This window comes from Canis lupus, chromosome 14 (assembly GCF_048164855.1).
Source record: "Canis lupus baileyi chromosome 14, mCanLup2.hap1, whole genome shotgun sequence".
Lineage (NCBI taxonomy): Eukaryota > Metazoa > Chordata > Mammalia > Carnivora > Canidae > Canis > Canis lupus.
Genome location: NC_132851.1, coordinates 3,933,684 through 3,960,672, shown reverse-complemented (window position 1 = coordinate 3,960,672; position 26,989 = coordinate 3,933,684). Strand labels below are relative to the sequence as shown.

At 41.9% G+C, this 26,989-nt stretch overlaps 1 protein-coding gene across 2 annotated transcripts in view; it reads right to left on the bottom strand.

Annotated features, from left to right (window-relative positions):
- Positions 1–26,989, bottom strand: part of SPAG1 (sperm associated antigen 1) — a 61,413-nt gene that overhangs the window by 2,795 nt on the left and 31,629 nt on the right. For both annotated transcript variants that reach the window (XM_072774023.1, XM_072774025.1), the window contains exons 11-17: positions 20,604–21,008; positions 20,318–20,417; positions 15,094–15,246; positions 10,883–11,049; positions 8,197–8,329; positions 6,193–6,319; positions 130–294 (exon numbers count right to left, since the gene is read on the bottom strand). In XM_072774023.1, coding sequence (XP_072630124.1) covers positions 130–294; positions 6,193–6,319; positions 8,197–8,329; positions 10,883–11,049; positions 15,094–15,246; positions 20,318–20,417; positions 20,604–21,008 — 1,250 coding nt within the window. The remainder of the gene's footprint in view (positions 1–129; positions 295–6,192; positions 6,320–8,196; positions 8,330–10,882; positions 11,050–15,093; positions 15,247–20,317; positions 20,418–20,603; positions 21,009–26,989) is intronic.

Genomic DNA, 26,989 nt, shown 5'->3' with positions numbered 1-26,989 from the left:
ATGGCAAAGGAAAAGTTTTGTTGTTCTAACTGGTTAAGCATCTTTGTAGAACTCCTAGGAATCTGACTTTAGAATCCAATATAAAATCCCCCAAAGAGTATTTTCAAAGATAATCAAATACAAATTTACCTCTTGAATCTCAATTTTCCTTCTCTCTTTTTCTTTGTTGAATGATGCTATATTATCCTTCATGTTAAGGAATCTGGTTACCTCTTCCAGTTCCACCTTTGCCTCAACAATACTTGAATCTAGTAGGAGAACTTTATTGAGATCGTTTAAACTTTTCTGATAATCCTGAAAGTAGAAAGGCAGAAAAAAATAATCTTCATAAGCAAAAGAAGGGGCACAGATTAGCCCAAGTGGAAGTGAGAATGACGAGCTGAGTAGCACAGAACGTGTGCAGGGGTCCCCTTTTAGTACCCTGATGATAAAGGCAGACCCATAAAGTAGTCTTTAAACATAAAACATCCGCCAGGGGAAAAAAAAAAAAAGAGCACAGAATCTGGAGTTGGAAGACTCAAGTTCAATTCTGGATCACCACAACCTTCATAAGTCTAGTGTGGTAGGCATAGGTTGTCTGCTGAGTAGTAAGTGGAAGAAAGAACATCCTCATGTTGGCATCTGCTAATTAGGAAATGAACAAAATATTAATCTTTGAGTTTTGGTTTTCTCATCTTTAAGGTTAACAAAAGCTTCTCTACTCTGGTTCTCACACAGCATACCAAGTATAAATGAATTAATAATACTTTTTTAAAAAAGATTTTATTTATTCATGATAGACACAGAAATAGGCAGAGACACAGGCAGAGGGAGAAGCAGGCCTCCCACAAGGAGCCCGATACGGGACTTGATCCTGGATCCCGAAATCACGCTCCGAGCTGAAGGTAGATGCTCAACTGCTGAGCCACCCAGGCGTCCCGAAGAAATAATAATTTAACCTATATAAAGGGCTATCCAAATGTCAGCTGTCACAGATTATCCTGCACCATAAAACCCTTCAAAGTTGTATGCTGTTCAAATAGGCTAGCATCAGCATTTATTCTTCCACAGAGTCAAGATAATACATTGGGAGGGTTAGAGGGGAAAGAAAAGGAATCTGAGCTTAACAAAACAGCATAGAATGTGGTAGTAGAGTCAGATACCACAGAATCAGTCTGATGTGACAGGCCATTCTAGAACTACAGACCAGACCAATGTTTGGATTAAACAAAAATTCTGTGAGGAAGAAAAGAATTCCAATGATGTGTAACCTCCCTAAGTATTCACGACCTACCAATGACAGCATGCACTGAAGGCTGAGGCACAGGTAGACAGGCTAGTGGCTATGTGACGTTCCTGGGGGGCTAGCTGGGAAGCCATATCCCTTCCCCCTCCACCCAGGACAGTAGAGCAAAAGTGACTTGTTTAAACAGATAAATCTGCTCTAATTCATTAAAAGGTAAATTACTTACAATACACTATGTGTTAGTAACAAATCACATAGCACTGTGTCAGGACAGTGCAGCTGGAACCTGCTACAAAAACACAAGTGACACTATATTTCCATCCAAAGTGTTCATGCTGGGAACCATACTGAAAGGCAAGGAAGCAGGGGCAGCAGAGCAAGCTGAGGCAGTAATAACTGCTAACTCTTACCATTCTCAGCATTTTTAAAGCATTAGTTTACTCACAATAGCTTACTAACTTCTTTCCCCATTTTAAAGATAAGAAAACTGAGGCACAGAGATATAATCTTTGGGATGATCAAGGCAGCAATGCCCACAAGACAGAAGAATACAGTTGTGGACTCCCAGGGAGAAGCCTGAAAACGGATCTGTGAGCTACAGCCTTGAAAATGGAAGAAGTCCCACACAAGAAACAATACGTTTTTGTTTTATTTGTTTTTAAGAAAAATATGTACTTAAAGAGCAATCTGTCTGCCTGGAGAAGACCTAAGAAAACATGGAATAACACTTTGATAAGAGAAAACAAGAAAGCAGGAAGAGTGGACACGTGGAGGAGGAGCCAGTCAGCCAGCTCCTGAGCCCTGGCCCTCATGGGAGCTTCTGGCTTAGGAAGGGAAACACTAAAAAAAGTAAGGGAAACACCTTTTAAAAACTAAACAAGTGAGTAAGTATAAAGTATCACTAAGCAATGAGGAAAACCAAGGCTTTCTATGGATACTAACGGGGGGAAGGAGTCTCCTTTTGATAAATTTGTCAGAGAATACAAGACCTGAAGAAAAACAGCCATGCAGTGAAGGGAAGAGCAGAGCCTACACAGAGAGAAGTGTGGCTCCTGAGGAGGGCATTAGAAGGTGCTAATTACTTCAATAAGCCTCAAAAAAAAAAAAGCATAATCACATGTATTATGATAACCTATACTAATCGATGCACTTAACCTGTGAAAACAATTCTATTACTTTTTGAAATTTTTGGCTTTACAGCATACCCAATTAATTGGCTACAAATTCCTTAAGGCCATCACCATGTCTCTTCACCATGGCATTCCACAGTCTAGCATGTAAATGGCATTTAGTAAAAGAAATAAATTCTAACACAAATACATGATTTCACTCACATGTGAAACTCAAGAAACAAAACAAGTGAACGTTAAGGGGGAAAAGAAGAGAGGCAAACCAAGAAACAGACTCTTGGGAGGGTCCAGGTGGCTCAGCGGTTTAGCGCCACCTTCAGCCCAGGGCGTGATCTTGGAGACCCGGGATCGAGTCCCACATTGGGCTCCCTGCATGGAGCCTGCTTCTCCCTGTGCCTGTGCGCCTCAATCTCTCTCTCTCTCATGAATAAATAAATAAATAAAATCTTAAAAAAAAAAAAAGAAGCAGACTCTTAGAACTGATGGCAGGCGGGCGGTTAAACAGGTGATAGGGATTGAGGCGAGCACTTGTGATGAGCACAGGGTGTTGTACTGAAGCACTGAATCACTAAATTCTATACCCAAAACTAGTACTGCACTGTATGTTAACTGGAATTTAAATAAAAATGTGGGGGGGGGGGAATTCTAAATGAAAGCCCTGTAATTTTCAAAACTGGCGAGCGTGCACACACACAAAATTAAAATCCACTAGAAAAGCAAAAGATCTAAGAAAGCAGAGTGCTCAACTGAGGAGTACAGGCAGGGCACCTGCTACCCCCCGAGTCGGTGCCAATGCCTTATCAGACACCTAACAAAGTGGGTCCCTGCCTAAGTTCTGGTGCATTTTATAAGAAGTGTCCCCTCTGAAGATCTGGAAATTAAATTCGCTTGGCACATGACTCAAACTACAGAATAAATAAATGTAGCTACAAGAACTCAAACTAGAAATACAAACCGCCAGCCTCGTGATCCAATGGGGTGGGATTACTCAAATTTCGAATTATCTTCCGGCATAATACAATTTCTAGAATTCATTCTAAAGACGTATAAAAAGTCATTATTTTTTTACTTTGTCAGGAAAGCAAGTTTAAAGAATCAGGCAGCCAAGGATGCTTGGGTGGCTCAGTGGTTGAGCATCTCCCTTCAGCTCAGGAAGGAATGAAGGGAGGGAGGGAGGGAGGGAGGGAGGGAGGGAGGGAGGGGAGAAAGGGGAAAGAAAAGAAAAAAGAAAAGAAAAGAAAAAAGAAAGGAAAGAAAGAGAAAAAGAAAGAAAACGAACGAACACAGAATAGAGAGGCCAGAAATAAACCCATGCATCTATGGTCAACTCATTTATGACAAAAGAGCCAAGAGTTCTCCCTGGGGAAAGGACAGTCTCCAATAGTGTTGGGAAAACTGGACCACTATCTTATACTATACACAAATATCAACACAAAATGGATTAAATTTGAACATAAGGCTGGAAACCATAAAATTCCTAGAAGAAAACATAGGCAGTAAAGCTCCTTGACACTGGTCTTGGGTTTTGGATTTGACACCAAAAGCAAAGGTAACAAAAGCAACAACAAGTGGAACTACGGCAAACTAAAAAGCTTATGCACAGTAAAGGAAAACAACAAAATGAAGAATCACCAAGGAGGAGAAAATATTTGCAAAGCCTATACAGGTAAGTGGTTAATATCCAAAATATATAAACAACACATACAACTCAGTATCAAAAAACAAAATCTGATTAAAAAATGAGCAGAGGAGGGATGCCTGGATGGCTTAGGGGTTGAGCATCTGCCTTTGGCTCAGGGCATGACCCCGGGATCAAGTCCCGTATCGAACTCCCTATATGGAGCCTGCTTCTCCCTCTGCCTGTGTCTCTGCCTCGCTCTCTGGGTGTCTCTCATGAATAAATAAATAAAATCTTTAAAAAAAAATGAGCAGAGAACTGAACATTCTTCCAAAGAAGACATACCGATGGGCAACAGGTACATGAAAAAATGCTCAACATCACTCACCATCAGGAAAATACAAATCAAAGCTACAATGAGGTATCACCTCACACCAGTTAGAATGACAATCATCAAAAAGATGAGATTAAAAAAAAAAAGATGAGATAACAAGTGTTGGTGAAAATGTGAAGAAAGGGGAACCCTTGTTTACTAAAGGTGGGAATGTACATTGGTGCAGCTATTGCAGAAAACAGCATGGAGGTTCCTCAAAAAACTAAAAATACAACTACCGTATGATCCAGCAACTCCACCTCTGGAAGGAAATGAAAACACTAAATCTAAAAGACGTCTGAGCTCCCATGTTCACTGCAGCAATTTACCACAGCCAAGACAGGGAAACAACCTAAGTGTCTTTCAGTGACTAAAAGGATAAAGAAAATGTGGTATTTTTACCCAATGGAGTATTACTTAGTCAAGCCAAAGGAAATCCTGCCATTTACAACAACATGAATGGATCCTGAGGGCACAAGCTGAGGGAATTAAGTCAGAGAAAGGCAATTACCAGAGGACTTCACTTGTACGTGAAATCTAGAACAAAACGGAATTTCACAGATTCAGAGACCAAACTGTTGGCTGTCAGAGGCAGGGGGTAGGGGGAGTGAAAGGGGCAAAAGGTACAAACCTCCAATTAAAAAATATAAATAAATAAAGTCCTGGGGGCATATATAATGTACAGCATGGTGACCACAGGTAGTAACACTATACTGTATATTTCAAAGGTGCTACAAGAGTACATTTCTAAAAGTTCTCATTATAAGAAAAAAACTGTAATGTATGCTGATGGGCTAACTAGACTTACTGTGGGGATCATTTGGCAAATCAAATCATTATGCTGTATACCCAAAACCAATAATGTTTTATATATATCAATTACACCTCAATTCAAAAAATCTCTAAAGAGAAAAAAGCCAATGACCTGTAGGCTTACAATGTGTGAATTTCATTGTATTAGACCCTAAAACAAATTGGTTTTTAAGAAATATAATTTCAAGAAATGCCATCGCCCAGAATGTCATAATTTGTCCTTGTGATGTTACTTTCTACAAACATGAGCATTCATTCAAGTATTTCTACGCAGAAGAATCAGCATAAAGGAAAGTGTAATTACACAATACTTTTAATAGTGTGATTTTCTGGGGATCCCTGGGTGGCGCAGCGGTTTAGCGCCTGCCTTTGGCCCAGGGCGCGATCCTGGAGACCCGGGATCGAGTCCCACATCGGGCTCTCGGTGCATGGAGCCTGCTTCTCCCTCTGCCTGTGTCTCTGCCTCTCTCTCTGTGTGTGTGTGTGTGACTATCATAAATAAATAAAAATTGAAAAAAAAAAATAGTGTGATTTTCTAAGAGAAGAACACCACTCTACAGTTTCACACTGATGACCAGCCCATTTAAGGCCCAAATCACCATGAGCTTCCCAATCTGTGATGTCTCTACCAACTTCCTTTGGGTGACTCAATCTTCCATTCTGAAGCCTTCCTCCCACCCCAGACAACCCCAATCCTTTGGTGGAGGAATCCAGTGGCACCGCCGGTTGCCTTCAGTGATTCAATAAGAAACCTTCCTGGCCTTTAAGTGGGCCTACTGCAATTCATAAAATTCCTTAGAAAATCAGGAAATAAATCATTTTTGAGCTGGAAGGAATCTTACAAATTATCTAGCTCCATGTTCAAGGCAGTGGAAATCTGAGGCCTATTCCAAGTTTCGGGATTAGTTAGCACAGAACCAGGATCAAATCCCAGGATAATCTCACTCCTTTCCCATGATCCCAGGCTTTGTTTGTAAAAAACCAGTTTGTTTTCAGAGCTGTAATTTACATATTAAAATGCAGATTTCCTCACCTTAAGTCCTTTGTGAGCAAGGGCTCGTCGATAGCATGCTTTCACATTCCCGTTGTCTATCTGAAGGGCCCGATCGCAGTCCTGCTTTGCCTCTTCAAACTGGCACAGCTTCAAGTAACAGAGAGCTCTGATGTAAGTAAGTAGGAAGGTAATTACGTATCATGAAAAGCAAAGACAACATATCTGTGATTTCAGACAACTAATGAAAATCACAACATAGCTTAGTGTCTGTTTCTATAGCCGGGTATCTAACATTTTACTCCAATTACGGCATTTTCTTGCAATACATATAATTACAGCACTGATGATAGAACTGCACACAAAATACAGCCCAGGCCCCTCAAGGAGGCTATAATCTAGTAGAAAAGAGAGACAATTAAAATAAGCAAAAACAATAAACTCTGAACAGGATGCTCCGGGAACACCCTGCTGAGAAGTTCACTGATCTGGCGGGGCTGAGGCAAGGGCTGGAGTAGCCAGGGGAGGCTTCCCAGAAGTTACATTTAAGTTGAAGCCCAGAGTATGAGGTGAGAATTATCCAGTACAAAGGCACTGGGACGCGGGCAGCCCCAGTGGCGCAGCGGTTTAGCGCCGCCTGCAGCCCAGGGTGTGATCCTGGAGACCTGGGATCGAGTCCCACGTCAGGTTCCCTGCATGGAGCCTGCTTCTCCCTCTGCCTGTGTCTCTGCCTCTCTCTCTCTAGCTGTGTCTCTATGAATAACTAAATAAAATCTTTAAAAAAAAATTATATAAAAAAAAAAAAAAGGCACTGGGACGAGACTTAAGATGTAGGAGAGGAGAGTGGTGGCCAGGGGCCCAGCCAACAACAGTCTCAAGGTGACAGTGAGTGAGAGAGAGAAAGAGAGAGAGAGAGAGAGATCGCTCCGGAGAGAGCACGGTGCTCTTGGGGGTTAAGGAAAGGGCCACATGGCTGGGTGCAGGGACAAGGTAGACAGGAGGCCAGGCCAGGTGTTGCAGGGTTCTGTGAAGCATGGCAAGGAGGCTGAGCTTTCTCCCAGGTGCCCTGATGTCCATGATGGGTCTCTGACAGGCACTAACCTGTCTCCCGGGTCTGAGAGGGTGGCCTGAGCTGCAGTGTGCAGGGTGCCATGGAGGGTGCCCAAGCACCTAGGGGATGGTGGTGACCCAGGCCTGGGGTGCTGGCGAGGGCAGAGGGGAAGGCTCCCACCACCGAGAAGCCCAGCCCAGATGGTGGGTGTCAGGAATGCAGGAGAGTGGGGTGCTCGGGTGTGAGGCCTGAGGCGAACAACTGGAAGGCAGTGGGGGCCCCCCAAGGAGAGAAGATAGATCGGCTCAGTGATCTATCTGATCACTGAAGATAGGGAGCGTGCTCAGTGAAAACAGGGCAAGGGCCTCGAGCACTGAGAGCGGCAGGGGCAGGCAGCAGCTGTAGAGCCCTGTGGGCCTGCGGACAACAGATGCAGCGGGACAGTGGCCAGCTGAGGGAGACATGCACAAGAACACCGCAGTGAGAGGGGACAGTAAACAGAATTCATCTGAAATAGCTGGGGAAGCGGGTACAGAGCCCCTGCTCTGTAGGAACTGGACGCTCCCCTCCTCGCAGCGGTCTAGGACCACTGTGTGGTGAAGACTACCTCTCAGCAGCTTTCCAGAACAATCTGCCCATTCTTGCTACACACTGAAGGGTGCTGGTCCCTTCCTTTAGGATTCCAAGACAAAAAAGCCACTCAGGGAGTTCGAAAGGCAGCTGAGTCCTGCTCCTCCGGGGGGAGGGGGGGCGGGGGGGGGCAGTGTCGGGGCTTCCTGGGGGACTGACAACCCCCCTACACACATACACAGCATGCCCTTGATGCCTGCAATGCCTCTGGCTCCATCTCCTTGAAAAATACTCACTGAGGACAATATGCTATATAAATTTTCAAAACAACAGGGGGGAAAAAAAACAACCTTGGCAATTAATTTATCTATAATTTTTAATAGTAAAATTAACATAAGAAACACGTAAAGTTACAAAGAACTTGCCTGTTTGTATAAATGGCACATTCCTTGTTGTTAATCGTTAAGCATTCACTGTATTTACTAAGGGCATCTTTATAGTTTTTGTCCTTTACACATTGATTTCCTTCTTCTTTAAGGTTTTTAAACATTTTTTCATCTATGGGACACCCCCCAAGGGGGGCAGGGAAAAAGAGGAAGGATTCATATAAGCACCTCTACAAAATCTTTAGTACATCTGTAAGCAGATACTCTATTGCAAATTAACCTGGCCACACACCACGCAGAGCTGAAGTCTAACTGAACAAAACTTTGGAAACGAATTAAAAGGACAAACTGGCTCTAAGTAAAAAGATACATCTACAGTGTTTGGTTTAATGACTATTTCACGTAAAATGCACAAGCAAACCTGTTCAAGCCTGAGGTGGACATCCATCTACCACCCACTTCCTTGGAACACGCCGCCTCCCCTGCTCCGTCCTGTGGTTTAGGTAAAACCAACCCCACCCTGGCCTGACCTCCCAGAGTCATCTTCGTTGTACCGTCAGCACACTGGACATCTTGGCCACAATAATCAAAGCGGTCTGGGATGGGACTAGGAGAGCCACTAAGCTACAGTAAGATTTTTGTGGCGGCTTCTGGTAATTCCTGCTCTTTCTCCTGGAACACGAGGAGGAAAAGAGAAGCTATTCTGCCATCCGGTGACGGAACGGGAGAGTCTGCAGGTCTCAGAACAGGGTGAAAGGAGCAAGAAAGAGGCCAGAGAGCTAAAGAATCTCTGAGCTCTGAATCCAGCCATCCCTGCAGCTACTCTACCTGGGGACTCTTCCAGGAGAGGAGCCAATAAACAACCTTTTTCACTTAAGCCGTAAAAGGCTGGGTTTTCTGTTACCTGCAATGAGAGAGTCCCAACTCTTAACCATTACCTGTGTTACCTTGCAGTGATCATGGCCAACTCTGCTTAGGACCCGTTTCCCCTTCCTAAAGGGGCTTGACATTCACTCAGCTATCACCCCCTCCTATTGAACCCAGGTGTTCAGGGGAAGCTGACCCCACTGGATCAGGCCTAAGCCACCTGGGCCATGGCATTTCTTCATAACAGGGACTGGCTCTAGAATGAGCACATGACCCAAGAGAATAAGGACCACATGAGTCAAGAATGTGACAGAATAAAAAAGCTAGAGCTTTAGGTGTTAATATAGTTTCTCATTTTTTAATTAATGCCACCCAAAGCAATAGTGTCTCTCTCCCTTTGGACATTGGTATACATACCCATGAAGCCTAAAACCACCAGGCTTCTATTATTTTTAGTCAGGACCTGAGCCCTGATGAGCTGATGAGCTTACAGTTACATGACCCAAAATATTCCTTACAATTTAAGTCAGTAGATTTTCTGTTACTTACAACCAAAGTTTTCTACACATAAAGTATGAAAACCTGAAGTTTTAAATCTATGTAATAAATCTACCTCATGGAGTAACTAGATATAAAAACAATCCATAAATTAAAATTTAAAATATACCTTCCAATTTTGCAATCTAAAAATCATGATATGATAAACTTATAGTATAAACTTGGAATGTAAATAGTAATCTTATTTGTCCCCTGCACAATGGCATGAAAAAGTAACTTTCCACCTCTTATTTCAAATCACAGAATATTTCTAATGTTTCACATTTCAAAAGATCTCACACGATGGGGCCAAATGACATTCCCCATACATCCTGCCACATATGAGCCCTAAAACAGAGTATCACAGGGATTCCTCTCTGCCAATTTGCTGAAAAGCTTTCCTTAAGCTTTTCCTTCCCTGGTGTTTTTAAACCTTTGGTATCTATTCTAATAATCACATAAATATGAGCAGAAAGAGCCGATTATACTTGTACTTACAACTAGCTAACACAGATCTACAGTATAGTTAGTATGTGCTCTTTATTAATAAACAGCTACCCTTTACTGAGCGAATGAATGCTTTGTGCAAGACTCCAATAGTAGCAAACTCTAGAAAACCAGATATTTCCAAGATTTTCCAAGGAATGCTAAATAATCTTAAAGCCTTAGCAGATGTTCCCTGCATCTTCTTTCTAGTCAGTGAGGAGCCTGACTCCGGAATCACAGGGTGTCTACAAGATGAGACTCAGCCAGAAACACACATGGAGTTCCTAAGCAGGCAGGGGAAATGAGGCCTCAGCCTGCTTTTAGCAGAAAGCAAGAGTAAGTCCCATTTATTAAACACTCTGCACAAAGTAATGAGGTAGGTTCTATGGAGAAGCAGGTATGTTAACTATGATAGAAGGCAGAAAGAAATACCCGCTGGATACTTATGTTGTAGGGTTTTACTTTGTTCTATTATTTCAAACACACCAATCTTACTGCTTTAGCCCTGCCACATTACAGGTATAGTACAGAACTACGCGCTACTTCTTTTTCTTATGAATGATAATGCTAACTACACCTCTATTATTTTGTTTGCATCTCTCCATTATCACTGAGAACAACTCCATGAGACAGTTAGTTATTCATCTTCCCCCTTTCATACATGCTAGGACACTGGGTGTGTGAAGCAACTTCTTAAAACTGGTTAGAAAGAGGGAAAACAGGGTCCTTAACTTAAACCCGGGCCTGATGCTTGAGTTCATGCCCTGCCTTCCTATGAAAATATACACACAGCTCAAGATAACCTTCAAAAGAAAACAGTGTAGGCTTCCCCCACCTGTGATGCCAGGCTGTGGACGGCTGCAGGAATCTCCCACTTGGTTGGGTGGCGGCTCTACTGCCAGCTGCCAAGCTCGCAAATGCGCAGAGGTGGGCACGGCAGGAATGGGTGATAGCTTCTCCCGCCAGCTTGGCCCATCGAGATTCATCAAAATCCTTGTTATTCTAAAAAGAAAATGAGTTTTCTCTGTTAATCATGCCATTTGTTTTTTGTATCACTGAAGCTCAAATTAAGAGTAAGATTTACAACACCACATTTGTGTACTTCCCTATAGAAACACCGTCTTGAGCTATCTGCTGGCCACATAAATGGTCTTTAAAAGGACTTTTAAAAGTTGCTAATAACCATGTTAATTTTAGACCCATTTTGTATCAAAAGAGAAAAATGAAGGCATTTGTAATAGGTTTTTAAAAAATGTCTTTAATGTATATGCAATAAAAAGTGAAATATAAAGGTAAAATTCAGGAGGCCTAGAAGAAATGCATCACATAACATTTGATATAATTACTAAACTGATAATGCATTACTCTTGAGAAGAATCAAAAACATTGTAGAGTTTCTATGCTCAAACAATATGCGGAAGACAGGGGTACAAGACTGGCCACTCAAATAGATAAGGGCAAGCTGTTATGTGGAAAATGTTTCTCCTTAAAACATTTACATATGGCTAAGATACTCTTACCTTGAATTGGTTTTTTTGTCTTTAACATTGTCCACTTATTGTGTTTGCATAAGCATAAAGATGAAAGGACAGGATGCTGGAGTCTACTAGAAGGACCTTTGTACTACTGACATTTACTAATGGCCATCATAAAGTTCCAATTAATAGCTGATTACTACTCTGTCATCATTTTAAACATACAAAATATCGTATTTACATTTAAAAACAAAACTGAAGTATGTCTTAGAAATGAAACTGGTTTTAAAAAGGGTGTCCCAAGACTGAGAAGGTTTACAAGAAATTAGTACACTGCACTCAAGTCAGTTAACTCAGTAGTACTTTTTGTGTGAATAGTCTTTATATTTATATAGAGACAAATGCAATGCACATACTTTCCCCACAGTTTCTTAAACTGACATTTCAATAATGACCTTTGGTTATACTAACCAAACCTCATGTATTTTATTGTTAAAAAAAAGAAAGCTTTTTAAATTATGAAAACCACCCACAACTGCAGAAAAAAAATATTTAGAAAAGAGAATTTTCAAGCAAAACTTGTATTACCAGCAGAGAGGAAGGAAGAAGCAGCTGAAAAGAGATGATGTGTTGCCAGGGAGTTAATAAGTGTATGCAGGGAAATTTAACATATAAGATTCCTGGAGAGGAAGAGAGGAATATGGTTAATGGAAGACAGAAACGAAATAAACACAGATGTTTAAATTAAAAAAAAAAAAAAAAACAACTGTTGTTGCTCACATGGAAAAGCAAGTATAAATATGAGATTCATGAAAAGGAACAGTGAAATTTTTCAAATGGATATTTTATAAATATACATAGCCAAATCAGACAAAGCCTCATCTTCTTATAAAGTATCCGTAAGACACGTTCAATTAAAAAAAATGAATGAATCTTAAAAGTCAATCTGTATAATAGACCTTTCATGAGTACATGTAAAAAGTGTAACACAATCCTCAAAAAGCTAAACACAGAATTCCCATATGACCCAGCAATTCCACTACTAGGTGTACTCCAAGAGGAACTGAGAACAGGTGTGCAAACAGAAACTTGTACACGAACGTTCACAGCAGAAAATTCCCAATAGCCCAAAGATGGAAACAACCCAAGTGTCCACCAACTGACGAATGGATAAACAAAATGTGTCATGTCTATACGATGGAATGTGATTCAGCTTATAAAAAGAAACGAAGCACTCACATATCCTACAACATGGATGAAACCCTGAAAACCTCACGCTAGGTGAAAGAAGCCAAACACACAAGGTACATATTCTAGGATTCCATTTACAGGGACCATCCAGAACAGGTAAATCCACAGATGGAAAGCAGATGAGTGGCTGCTTAATGGGGACAGGGTTTCCTTTCGGGATGACGAATGTTTTGGAACCGGAGAGAGGTGGTGGTGGGCTGTACAAGTGCGGATGTACTAAAGGCCACTCACTCACACTTTAAAGTAATTTTATGTTCCGTGAATTTTACTTCAACTTTTAAAAAATATATAGTGCAGAAGGTTCAGAAATAGGAGTAATCACAGCTCCTCAGATAAATATTTCTCCCTTCAGACCTTCCAACCTACCACTATGAACTGGCCTTCCTAAAATACCTTCCAACAGGCTGCCCCTGTCAGCTACTTCAGCTGTCTTTCCACTTTGTTTCACTGTGAGAAGACCCTACTTTCCCAACTACCTTGGAGATGACCAGGCAGAGGAACACAGGAGTGAATTTTGCTTTCTGTTGGAGAATGAATTCGTTCAACATATTCTACCGAGGAGATCTATACCAGGTACTTCAACTACACAGGGAGATAAAACACAATTCCTGACCTCAAAGAACTTCCAGTAGAATGAGAGAAAAATAATTTTACAAGAAAGAGAAGGATAGAGAATTTACAAATAATATGGAAGCTGCATAATAATAGAAGGCACAGTGTTCCAGGGGCACTGGAAGGGAGCCTCGAGTACATACATGGATGGTGTACCGTGGGGTAGAGGTGAGTGTTGTCAGGGAAAGTGGAAGCTGGTCCTCTCCTAAAAGACAGGATGGAATTAACCAAAGAAGGGGAGTGTGGCTTCAGGCACATATGAGGTAGCCCCAGATGACATTTCAGCAAGGCAGCCGTGCCACAGGGCAAATGGCTTAGAGACCTCCTAGGTGACTGATTTTACAAGCTCAAGATCAGGGAGGCAGTGAATGCTCAAGGTTCCATCTAGCCTCACTCCAGGTCCAATTACCAATAAATTCCCTTTCTTCCAGCCAGGCCAGGATCAGACAGGTCCCACATGACCACAGAGTGGGCGTTCCAGGAAATGGCTGTTGGCTCTACCTACAGATCTTTCCAGCAGCCTTCTCCTAAGTGTGGTGGGACCACGTGGGGAGGTAAGGCATGATTTTATAAAATGAATCCAAAACATGCCGTTCTCATTTTGTACACTTTTGCTCATGATCTCCTCCTGTCCAATCAGTGCTCTTCAAAGACCACCCCAAGTACTTGCTCTTCAGTAACTGAAGTCTACGCAACAAAGTAGGCCTAGCCTCTCCGTGACCCTCCCCCGCCCCCCGCACCTTACTAACATATTTTCATAATCAGGGATAATCTGTCTTATGTTTCTTCCCCCCAGCTATATTCCAGTTTGCTTCAATACAGAGATTATGTTATTTTTCCCCTTTTTGCCTTTTTGCGGGGGGAGTGAGGCATGGTACACTAGACCAACAGAGGGCACAGTGTAACACACATAAGCAGTTATTCTCCAGACAAATGGGATAAAAAATAGTACACATAACCAGAAATATTATCCAACTAGTAATTTTTTAATTTCACCTGAAAGCAATTTATGAAGTCTGGAAATTCTTACCTTCCCATCCTCACTCAGGGGGTAAATGGGTCATAATACAAATTAGCTCCAAATTCTTTGCTATTTCACCATGATAAATTAATACTCATCCTAGATGAGTGTCTAATTTAAAGGGCATACAACACAAAAACTAGGAGGCTCATGAAGACATCCATTCTCCTGAGGAGAAAAAACAGCTATGTTTCCACTGACAGATGTGGTGCCAATGAACATGCGTAAACCCTGTAGGAGGAGAAGATTCAACATGGCAGTTTTCACTACATTTTCAGATCTTGTCCTATAATTAGTACTCATTTACAATATCACTGAAAACACCTCCCTAGTTCCACAGATATTTACAAAGATTAAATTTAAATTCTGTGCATTCTGAACTGCAAAGGTCTAGGCCCTGCACTTAAAAAAAAAAAAAAAAAGTTTTACTGAACAGAAATTAATGAACCAGGAAACAAATATAAAGGTGATAGAGGACAACTCAAAATGGATTACAGGACAGTTAGAAATTAAGTGTGAGAGAGAGAACTGTTTCATTCTGATGGGAGTAAAAGATGGTTATCATTCATGCAAAGTAAGTAATGGAGAACATGTCTATACTCTGATACTGTTCTTGAAGAGGAGGAGGAGAAATGTAATTCTGGCACAGAACAACTAGACATGAGCCACCACCTCGGTCTGGCTTACCTGTTAATACTGTCATTTGCCAGCTGGATTTTGCAGTCTATCTGCAACACTGTTTTGTAATCCACATAGGCCTTCTGATATTGCTCTAGAGTTTCATAGGCCATCGCTCGACGAAGAAGAGGTTTGACTGAGAATGGGTGAAGTTCCAGAGCCCTGAAAACAAAAACACTACGTGTCATTTGTTTTGAAAATTACTTGTTTAACTTCAACTAACTGAATATACACTATAGTACTGGACTTTCAAATACAGACGTATCTGGTATTTCATACTGGGGACCTACGAGCACACTAGCAAGGCAAACTCAGAGTAGAAGAGCAATCAAACTTAGGGTTACTTCATTTTATTTGCGGTGGGGGGTGGTGGGGGGAGGATGGGGTGGTGGGCAGAGGGAGGAGATAAAGAATCTTAAGCAGACCCTACACCCAGCCTGCGGCTCAATCTCAGGCCCTCAGGTCATGACCTGACCCGAAATCAAGAGTCGGAACTTTAATAACTGACTGAGCCACCCAGGCACTCCTACTTCCTTTAACTGAAACCAGTAGCAAAGTGTGTTAGCATTTACTCTGTCCCTCACTGAGACTGAGCTCCCTGGCAGCAGACAATGTGCCCCACCCTCTCCAAAGCCCCTAGACTCCTCTTTGCCCTAACAGAGCCCACCATGGCATGAGGTACAAAAGTAGGCTTTCAACAGATTCTTGTTATTTACTGATGGACTAAGAGGAAAATTTTTATTTGTACCTAGGAGTTTAACTGTTTAAATCTACTTTACTATATAATGGACTTCATTATATTCTGAAATAAGGCATGCAACAAGAGATAGTATTTATGAATCAAGACTATCCTACTCTCAGTTTTAACAAACTTAATAAAACTGTCAATTAGTATGGTGAGCAGAAACCCTAGGAAGGGCCTACATTCTACATTTCCCAGCAGGGAGTATCTGCTGCCCCTGACCATCCACACTGGGGATGGTAGGTCTGCTCTTCTGGTTAATTCTTCTGCTACATGCAGTTTACAGAGCGGATGCTTAACGTGCTTCAGGGAATGCATAAATGAGGGCTGCTTTACTTTTTCTCCAACCGTCTTGGGGATCCACTGTCTCTTCCCGTCTACAGTGATCTGGCAAGAAGAAAGCTCTGACGGACATATGCCATGTGCCAGTCACCATAGACATTCTTACTGAATTGCACAAGCCTGCAAGGTAAACAGTCATACGTTCATTCTGCAGGTGAGGAAATGGAGAGGAACTGAGCAATCTGCCCACAGGTCAGTTCTTTTGCATTTCAGCTTCAGGAAAGCAAAGGTACTGCCTGTCCTAAGTGCCACTACATTCCCAGTGCTGACATCAATACCTGGCCTGCGGGAGGCACTCAGCAAGCACCTCCTGAGTGAACCTACCCTCTGTGTACCACAAACATACAAGAACACTATAACTAAGGATCTTTGCTGGAGTCATTGCTATTGAGACTCCCCGACGATTCTCCACATTGTACAGATACTCAACTGCACATGCGGGTGTGCTCCAGGGCTCTGCACCATACAGGCTGTCATTAATGAGCTTCAGTTCTCTAAAAAAAAAATTACCAATTTTGTTCTCCTTTGTACTGTACTGTTTTTTGTTTGTTTGTTTGTTTTGTTTTGTTTTTTTTTATGATAGTCACACAGAGAGAGAGAGGAGAGAGAGGCAGAGATACACAGGCAGAGGGAGACGCAGGCTCCCTACACCGGGAGCCCGACGTGGGATTCGATCCCGGGTCTCCAGGATCACGCCCTGGGCCAAAGGCAGGCGCCAAACCGCTGCGCCACCCAGGGAACCCATGTACTGGGCTTTAAACTTTTTTCTGTAACATGTATGTACTGCTTTTATAACCAATAAAAGTTATTTTAAAAATAAAACTAAGATCAAGTAAAAACTCTTAAATGATAGAAAACAGATTTCTGAGCACCAGGATCTATCACTCTGATCATGGCCTTAAATTCAGCTTAGTTTTATGCTGAGGAGTTATTAGCAACATGAACTGAGATTATAAACACGTATGATACTTACACAACTACCCCATTTCACCACCACTACCCCATTTCACCACTGACTTCCAACACCCAAGGTGCTACTCAGCCACTAAAGCTGGATCCCAGGTAGGCATTTAATCAACACTGAGTGAGATGATGCATCTAATATTTAGCACTCCCAACCCAATAAGTGCAAAGTTTTTTCTCTTTAACCACAATCCTGAAAATGAGTATGAGCATATAAATGGAAATTCCACTAAGAAAAAAAAAAAAAAAAAGAAGGGCATTCATTCATAAAAACAGAGAGAACTTTTAAACCAGAGCTCCCAAAGGCTTAACTATTCAAGTTAACATAGTTAAGACCCTAGAGTCTTCTGAAACCTGGCAGAGAGCAGCAAAGAGGAGCAAAAGCAGAGAATTATCAGGTAACGTTCATTTTTAGTGAGTGTCAAAATATCCTCAATGGAAAATCACCGAAAGATTTTTTGATGTAGTTTAGATAACCCAAAAGGTTCTCTGGCACATGGGAAAACAGAGGATTTTTTTTTTTTTTTTTTTTTTTTTAGCTGATAATTCTGAGAACATAAAGCAATTTCTAGGATAATGGTTTTAAACTTTGGCTTAGGCATCATAATAACCCTGTTTCATGGTTCACCTCAAAGCCTAACAGAAACATGGAGATAGGTAAGGCCCATAGCCCCTTGAGCTCCTCAACACCCTTTACAGCGACCCTCACAGCATACTTCCGGGACACACCTCAGGGGAAATGCTTCAGAGCCAGCCCCAGAAGTTCAGACAAGTAAAATCAAACACTTTTCCCAAATACTTCATAAAAAGTTATTTTCAAAGGTCAATCTATGAAAGCTATTTCATAGGTTCCCTTAAAGTTTCCCCCATGGAAAAAAAAAAAAGTTTCTTTAGTATTTGACTCCTGCTACCACTTACCCTTATAATAAAGGCTCACAAAACAATTCTCCAAAGACCAGAGACAATTAAGTGAAAAAATAAAACATAGGCTTCCATTAAAAAGGGATCCCTGGGTGGCGCAGCAGTTTAGCGCCTGCCTTTGGCCCAGGGCGCGATCCTGGAGACCCGGGATCGAATCCCACGTCGGGCTCCCGGTGCATGGAGCCTGCTTCTCCCCCTGCCTGTGTCTCTGCCTCTCTCTCTCAATCTGCATCTCTATGAATAAATAAATAAAATCTTTAAAAATAAATAAATAAATAAATAAATGTATGTATGTATGTATGTAGTTTTGAGATTCACTGTTTTGGAGTAAAACCACCCCATGCCCCTTATGTTGGGACTCATATGCCAAGTATCAAGAAAACACATAAGTAGGTCAGTCTCCAAAGAGGTCAGTACTGACCAGCAAAGCAGGATTCCCCGGCCTAGAACAAGCTCTTATCTGAGGACTCTTAACTAAACCACCGCCCACCTCCTACTTGGAAGGCCATTGAAAATCTCCTAGAATCTACATTCTAGCCTCCTTAGACACCCATGGCTGGAATCCCGTCTTTGACTTCCTCCCAGATCTACACTGGAACACAACAAATTTTAGCCAGAAAATATCTGCTATCTTAAACTATCTCACTTAAGGATAAAGTGAGTCTACTGTTTTGCAGTAGCCCCAACTGTAGGGTTCCCAAGTTTTAACTGATGTCCTGAACTCGCTCACTGGAGGAAGACCTCAGCTAAATCTGAAGGTTAACACAGACATTTGAGCTCTAAGGTTCTTGGCTGCAAATCACAATGTGCTTGGTATTTCATAGATTCACATCGTCTTATTAGGTTAAGTACAGTGGTAAATGTTTAACAACTGGCCCCCCTGAGGAGAAAAACTCAGACTTGTGGTGTTTGCTAATTTTCATGGTGGTATTACTCCAACCAGGCAGATTTCAAACTACCAATATGACTTTAGGCAGCTCCTAAAAATGTAACAATTAGTGTGAGCTAGCACAACAGTGGATGGGGTCTACAGTCAGGCTCAAGTGAATATAAATAGTATTTATCTTAAATTTGAATATGTAAAATTGGCAAAAACAAAACAAGCCCCTCCACACCTTCTTTTTAAACTGTAGGCACAGGGATGCCTGGGTGGCTCAGGGGTTGGGTGCCTGCCTTTGGCTCATGTTGTGATCCTGGGATTGAGTCCCGCATCAGGCTTCCTGAGAGGAGCTTCCTTCTCCCTCTGCCTATGTCTCTCCCTCCCTCTCAGTCTGTGTCTCTCATGAATAAATAAATACTTAAAAATATACAAACTGCAGGCACAGATATTACCTGGTTTTTACCCATATCAATACACCGATACTACCACTGAAAAAAGAACTAAATTGTTCACCTTCTAATGAGGTTGTCCACAGAAGTTATTATTCAAACTAAGGCTGCTGAGTGAAAAAGGGTGATATAAATAATTTTACCAGACAAGAGGAGTAAACTAGGATTGTACCGGTCAAACCAGGACAGACAACTTATTTTTTAGATGCACTAAGAGTAGCTTCTTTCCAAAGGGCTTCTGAAGCAGGCTTACTACTTAGTGGTGGAAGAAAAAAGTACTTTTTATTCATGTAAATACATTCACCAATGTCAGTATGTAACTTGTTGAGTACCAGGCTGACTATAGTATTTGAGGGATGCAAACCTGTATAAAACCTGGTTCCTGACCTCACCCAGCTTAAAACCCAACGCAGTGGGTGACACAGGTACCCATGGGGGTGGGAGCGCCAGTTGCAAGGGTTAGAGCCATGCAGGAGGCAAAGAAGAGGGGCGAGTTGAGCAGGGATGTCGGAAGCAAAGATGTGCAGACAGCATTACAGGCGAGAGCAGAAAGCTTGTTTGGGGGCCAAGTGATAAAGCTTATAATGACTGGGACCTGGACCACACTGAGCCACCGAATGCCCGTGTAAAACACGAAAGAAAGAGCTGCTTCAGGAAAAGTTGCTTTGATGCTACAGTGGAGGAGCTGAAGGGCTGACAAGAAAAGAGCATGAATGAGCTGGTGGCTGTGAAAGTGAACAAAGTCTGCGGTCTTCTATTAACCGTCTTCGTGTACGTGGAGAAGAATTTATGATTTTTATGCATGATTCAATTAACACGTCCTTAAAGCGTCTAAAGAATTAGATTCATGGAGAAAATGTAGTAAGAAATCAAATACTGCATTCACCACAGTGAAATGTAACAATCTCTTGACAAACCTGAAAACGCACAGTTTACCTGTTACAATCTTGAATGCAGCCGCCGCAGTTTCCTTCCTTCAGGTAACACGCCGCTCTATTTGCATATAAGACACTTAGATCGTCTGCACTTCCACTCCCTAAAATCACATTTAATTGCACACGGTTAAAATCCCTTAGCGCGACCCGGGGCCCCGCCGGCCGGCCCCGCCCCCCGCAGGCCGGCGACGAAGGTCGCGCGGACGCGAGCGCCCGTCACCCCGGCGGCGGCCCCGGGCCCGAGAGCCCCGCTCGCCCCGCTCGCCCCGCTCGCCCCGCTCGCCCACCTGCAGGCTCCAGCCGCGCGATCGCCGCCGAGTACTTGAGGGCCGCCTCGGCGAACTGGCCGCTTTTGAACAGCTCGTTGCCCTGGCTCTTCAAGGCCGCGGGGCCGAGCGCGGCGGGGGCGGCGGGGGCGGCGGGGGCGGCGGGGGCGGCGGGGGCGGGGGGCGCAGGGTCCCCGGCGCCCCGCCCGCCGCCCGGGTGCCGGTAGGCACTGCCCGCCGCCTCGGCCTCCGCCGCCCGCGCTCGGCCCCGCTTGTCCGCGCCGGCCCCCGGCCCCCGGCCCCGCCGCGGCGCGCCCCTCTCCGGCCGCTTGCCGCCGCCCTCGCCCTCGCCCGTCAGCTTCTTCTGGATGTTGCCCATGGCGCTTGGCGCGGCGGGGCTCCCGGCTGCAGCCGGCTCGGCGGCCTCTGTGGGAAGTGGATGCGGGAAGCGAGTGTTTGCATCACCGGGAGGAACTACCTACCGCGGCGGCCGGGGGCGGAGTAACTCGCTGAACGCCGAGCGGCTCCGGGCCGCAGCACCGCTCCTCCAAGTCGCCGCGGGTCAAGGCGTCCGTGGCGAGGTGCCCCTCACAAAATACGTGCCCTCCTGGCACCGACCATTCACGAACGCACCGAGTTTCCAACCCTTGAATACAGTGATTGCACCCAAGGTACCCTGCTCTTACGTTCAAGAACCGGGAGAAAAAAGTTAATCTGAAGGTGAAATAGAACCCAACTAAGTCATTTTAAAATGAATTTAGCAAAGAAGTTACATAAAATACACGCTAGGTTTTTAAAGTGAGCCTTAATAAACAGTACATCTGCCATTACAATGCCTTGTTAAGCTTAAATTCCTTTCATCTTGATCGGAAGACTTCAGGCATTAATCATTGACTACTGAATCTATTTTTAACTATGAAAATGATGTATAAATATTTCTTTGATGGGTGTCTTATCAATATTTAGAGCTAAGCAATTAACTATTTCACGGCATTGTTAAAAAAAAAAAAAAAAACACCTACTTCCCAGGCTTCTGTTTTAACAAATTCTGGTTTGTTTGTTTTTTTTAGGTAGGGCTTGAACTCAGAACCTGGAGATCAAGAGTCATGTACTGCACCACTGAACCGGCCTGAGCCAGCGAGGCACCCTTCCAATCTGATTTTTAATGGATATATTTTCATGAACAGTAAAGCCAGGATTTGAACCACATGGACAGGGAGAATTAGAAAACCACAAGTATTTAAATGAAAATCAGTGGATGGTCACCTTAAGGCAAGCAGAGTATAAAAACACACTAATTAGTAAATATGGGTTTCTATACAGTGTAATAACCAAAAGAAGCTTCATTATAAAAACAATAAAAAGATCTTGTTATAGCAAGATCCCCAGATTGGACCCAGTAAGATTATTAGAGCAAGACTACAGTTGTCTTCATCTGATAGCTGTTGCTCAAGTCCCCAAGCCACATAAAAACAGATGAAAGCACAGATCAGTGTCAGCAGAAACAACAGACAATTTAGTATTATTCTCTATTCTCTCATAGGTTATCCCTTCATGTCTGACCAATACTATTCCTAAACAGCTGCAGCTTATTTAAAACTTAGTATGGGTCAAGCTCTTTACATATATCATTTTCCATTATCATTAATCCTCATACCTAGGATTATCATCTACACATTACAAACAAGGCAACAAAGACACAAAGAAAAGCTAGACTGTCCTAGAGCAAAGAGAGCTAGAAACCAGCATAACTGGTTTACGGAATTCAAATGAAATGAAACGAAATGAAATGAAATGAAAGCCATACCTCTCTCTCCTTAAGACTGCAATGTCCTTGAACAACTTTGATAGTCTCTACAAAGGTAAGCCTAGGCCTGATCCTGAAAGACCTGTGAGTCTTGGTGTGTACTGCACTACCTGTGGGACATTCCAGAGGAGTTATTTAGGAGGTGGCTCCAAATGTAGCTCAGAGGTGTGGCCTTATCTTGAGTCTTCAGATAAATCCCAATTGATTTGGATCATCGGAGTCTGGGTGTGAATGGCATTACTCAGGTCTTCCAAAGGATCCCTAGGAAATACTAATACTTAAAGGATGATAGTAAGAAAAATCTCCAGTGGAGATGGAGGAGTATATAGGAATGATAGAAGACTCAGGAGGGAGTACAGCCTCTGAAACCAAGGAGAAATTTAAGGGAGAAAGGAGCAACAGTAACAAATAACAAAGGAAGGGATGGCCAGTAGCATCAGCTGCTAAGACCTACAGAGAACCATTAGATCTAATGCCATGAGGACTTACTTCAGCAGCCTTCAGTAGTGGGGGTAGTTGGTAGATGCAAAAATCCTCAACAAAATACTAACAAACCGAATTCAACAGTGTGATACAAGGATTATATACCATGACCAAGTGGGATTTATCTCAGAAAGTAGTTCAACAGTATAAGATTAATATACAATGTGACACATTAGTGAATAAGGAGGAAAAAAAACGCATGATCACAACTAATACTGAATAGGCATCTGGTAAAAGCCAACACCCTTTCATGATAAAAAATAGAAAACTAGGAACAGAAGTGAAATTTCTCAACATGATAAAGTATACTTATGAAAAACTCAGTCAACATCATACTCAATAGTGAAACCCTGAAAACTTTCCCCTGAAGATCAGGAACAAGATAAGGATGCTGTCTTCACCACAGCTACTCAACACTGTACTGGAAGTTGTAGCCTGATCCATTAGGCAAGAAAAAAATAACAATAATAAGCATCCATATTGGAAAGGAAAAGTAAAACTATTTATTAACTGACATAATAATTTATATATTATGTATATATAATATATATATGTATATATTTGGAGGGTTTATACCTAAAGAATACATACACACACATTACTACTGCCAGGGCTAAAAAGCAAATTCAGCAGTTTCAGGGTGCAAGATACACTAGTAATGAACAATCTGAAAATTACAAAAACAATTCCATATAAGATAGCATCCAAGCAAGTAAAATATTTAGGAATACATTTAACCAAGGAGGTGAGAGACTCGTATACCAAAAACTACAAATCATTACTGGGAGAAAACCAAGGAAAGATCTCTTGATCATAGGTAGGAAGACTTAAAATACCCAAAGTGATCTACTGATCTGACATAATCGCTATCTGAATTCTACAGCCTGTTTTGCAGAAATGGAAAAGCCGATCCTCAAATCCATACGGAATTTCAAGGGGTCCAGGATAGTCAAAACAATCTCAGAAAAGAACAAAATCAAAGGACTTACACTTCTGATTTCAAGACTTACTAAAAGCTTTAGTAATCAAAACGGTGTGGTATGACAGAAGAGTAATTTAGGCCAATAGAATAGAACCAAGAGTCTATAAACCCATATATCCATGGCCAATTGATTCTTTACAAGGATGTCCAGTCAATTCAATGGGGAAAGAATAGTCTAACAAATAGGTGTTGGATTTTTACATGCTGAAAAAAAAAAAAAAAGCTATGAAATTGTGTAGCCACTTTGGAAAATAGTCTGGCAGTTCCTCAAGAAGTTAAACACACACACACACACACACACAGTTGAACACAGAGTTATCATATAATCCAGCATTCTTCTCCTAGTTATATACCCAATAAAGTTAAAAACATATGTACACACACAGAGCTTGTACATGAATTTCATAGCCACGCCATTCATAAGAGCCAAAAAAGTGGAAATAAGCCAAATGTCCATCAACAGATGGATAGAGAGTATGCGCGGTATGATCCATGCAATGGAATATTATTTGTCCATACAAAGGAATGAAGTGCTGATACATGCTGCAACATGGATAAACCTTGAAAATATTACACTAAGTGAAAGGAGCCAGACACAAAAGGCCACATACTGTATGACTGCATTTATAGGAGATACTCAGCACAGGCAAATCTATAGACATAGAAAGCAGATTAACGGTTGCCACGAGAGGGAGATAGAAGTGACTTTTAATGGGCATGAGGTTTCTTTTTGTGATGATAGAAATGTTCCAGGATTAGACAGTGGTGATGGTTGTACAACCTTGTGAATATATTAAAATCCCCTGAATTTGAAAAGGATGAATTTTATGATATATGGATATCTCAAAAAAAATGCTTATTTCATTTTACCCTTGACAACAAAGAATACTTTTTTTCCCCCTTTTTATCCACATCTTGGCCAATTTGATGGGAGAGAAAAAGAATCTATCTTTAATTTTCTTTTTTTGTTAGCCATACAAAATCTGTTGATCATCTGATTTCTTCATTAGTGATTTATTGTTCATATGGTACTGGGCTCTTTCAACATTTTCTTACTGTTTTGTAAAAGCTCTTCATATTAAGACGTTATCAACCCCTTGCCATTTTTCCTAGTTTGTCATTTACCTTTTAATTTTTTGATAGCATCTAACTGGTACAGGTTTTTCACTTTTACACAGTCAACATCATTCAGTCTTCTTTTCATGATTTTATCTATTGTTTTAACTCCTTGAAATCCCTACTGTTCCACCTTCCTGATCCCACCAATTCTAGGACAAGAGAAATAAGTGCATTTTATTCTTGTTTTGAGTTACTATTTAATTTTCTTACATTTTTTTTTTGAGATTTTATTTATTTATTCATGAGAGAGACAGAGAGACTGAGAGTGAGAGGAAGAGACACAGGCAGAGGGAGAAGCAGGCTCCATGCAGGGAGCCCGAGGTAGGACTCTATCCTGGGACTGCAGGATCACGCACTGGGCTGAAGGCGGCGCTAAACCGCTGGGCCACGGGGGCTGCCCATTATATTTCATTTTTAAGTGGGGAATAAGCAACAGCACAAGTGAGGCTAGATACTTACTTTCCTCCGATTACTTCTTACAGACTCTGTAAGAAGATAAAATTAATACCAAAGTCTCTGACAGCTAGTTTTATGATGATGGTCACATCTAAATGCTCTCAGTGAAGAGAAGAAAAACAAATAGATGGGTGTTCCCAAGAAAGCTCAGGAACTCAAGTCCTCAGATCTAATCAGCCTGGCAAATAGGTATTTCTTCATACTAGTCCTTAGAAGGGCAACTGTCAATTGTCTTGTCTCAGTACCTGATATAGAATAGGTGATCAATAATTGTCAGCTACTAAATTAAATCCACTGGCTAATGTTATACCTCAGTCAGGATGAAGTGTGCCTGGCCAACCCGAATGGCACTTACTGGAGAGCAGCATTATCAGCTGAGGTTACACAACATTAAAAGCTGCATTTTCCCATAGTCTTCAGGGCTCCCTGCATCATACCCCATAATGACTAAGAATTCTTCTTAGAATGTGGTGGGGTGGGGAAACACACGCAAGGATTCCATCCTGATAATCTTCCTCTGGACATTGTTATTTCCTAAAAGTAACTTGGATTTCTCCTGCCTTGCCAAGGCTCCAGGACCTCTTTTTTACATGTCCTCTAACAGTGGAACTTAGTAGAGGTGAGCATAAGATAGTCCTATTGACTTTATTTCATCTTAAAAGGACTACTTCTGGGCTTCAGGCCTTGATTCCACCTAATCTTGATTTGCTTTCCTGATAAAAGGGAATTAACTGGTCTTAAGATTTATATTCCTATCAAGACATTTTTGCTTTCTGAATCTCACATATTTTTATGTATTCCCTAATCTACAAAATAATTATCAAGGGGCACAAATGACAAGATCAGAAATGGTTCTCTTAGGGGCGCCTGGGTGGCTCAATTCTTTGAGCATCGACTCTTGATTTAGCTCAGGCCATGATCTCAGGGTTTGGAAATGGAGCCCTGTGTCAGGCTCTGCAATGGGGGTGGAGCTTGATTAAAATTCTCTCTCTCTCTTCCTCTGCCCCTCCCCCATCCTACGCCCCCCCACACAAGCCCCACCCTCCATAAAAAAGAAATTAAGAAAAAAAAGAGAAATGGTTCTCTTAAAGCTCTGGCTGCTTGGCGATCTGAATCAGAATATTGTTTCTCTGTGGTTCTGATGTTAGGGATAGCTACCTAACTTGGAGAGAAACATCAATCTACTAAATGACATTATACAACAATCCTGACTCACATTTCTAGCCCTTTCCTGTTTATCTCTATGTGAGAGGAGGGCCTTTTTAGTATCTTTCCCCCTCCAGCTTTATTGAGATATAATTGACATATAGTATTCTGTACATTTAAAGTGTACAATATGATTTTATATATTGCAAAATGATTACCACAGTAAGATTAACACATCGATCACCTCGCTAACCTTTTTTTATAACATTTAAGATCTTTTTTTTTAGCAACTTTCAAGTATTATCATATATTAACTGTAGCCACCATTATCATATATTATCATTATCATATATTAACTGTAGCTCCCACATTACCTCCCCAAAACTTATTCATAAGTGGAAGATTGTACTCTTT